Genomic DNA, 629 nt, shown 5'->3' with positions numbered 1-629 from the left:
CAGAACTGAAACTTACTGATATCCTAAACACACCCTCCGTGCACAAGCCCACAAATTACTCCCGCACGCCGGGTCAAGTCATGTCCTTGATCAGCTCATTTGGTTTTGTGAGTCAATTCCTTCCTTTTTGTTTTTCACTTGATAGTCCCGTTTGTCCGTTTATTGATTTATCACTCCTTGAAACGCAGAACACCCCGGCGGCAGAAACTAAACGCCACTGCAGCACTTCGGCCGTCTCCCGTAGCAAAATGACGCGGACGAATAACTCTCTGGGCTCCCCGTCTGTGATGACAAAGGAGACCATGAGCTCCCCAGCGCACCCCGCCTCGAAGAAAGGTGGTGCTCCCAACGTATTGATTATCCTCAGTCCCGGTTCTCACTCTCTCGCCGTCAAGAAATCTCCACTCTCTGTTCAACGTGACCTTCACTGTGTTCACAGGGCTGTGCGGCTTCATGTTCAGCCCGCATAACCTGGCAGTCAATCTGACGCCCTCGCTGTTGAAAACCAGGAAGCGCTTCGAGACCATGAGTGCGGACAGCACCACCGACACGGAGGGAGGCATCAGCCCCCTGTGGGAGTTTGAGGAGGTCAGATAATGCAAATAATCGTTTGAATGATATGATATCAC

The 629-nt window shown here is 51.5% G+C and overlaps 1 protein-coding gene across 1 annotated transcript; it reads left to right on the top strand.

The window, feature by feature from the left end:
* Positions 1-7: 7 nt before the first annotated feature.
* Positions 8-588, top strand: LOC109508818 (serine/threonine-protein kinase greatwall-like; the record flags this gene model as incomplete). Its single annotated transcript, XM_019858775.1, has 3 exons — positions 8-107; positions 189-336; positions 440-588. Coding segments are annotated over exons 1-3 (324 nt in total), but the record flags the coding sequence as incomplete, so codon positions are not given.
* Between the last annotated feature and the right edge of the window lie 41 nt (positions 589-629).

Source organism: Hippocampus comes, unplaced genomic scaffold (genome assembly GCF_001891065.2).
Source record: "Hippocampus comes isolate QL1 unplaced genomic scaffold, H_comes_QL1_v1.1 C16638988, whole genome shotgun sequence".
Lineage (NCBI taxonomy): Eukaryota > Metazoa > Chordata > Actinopteri > Syngnathiformes > Syngnathidae > Hippocampus > Hippocampus comes.
The sequence above is the reverse complement of the archived record's forward strand: the minus strand, read 5'-3'. Positions and strand labels throughout refer to the sequence as shown.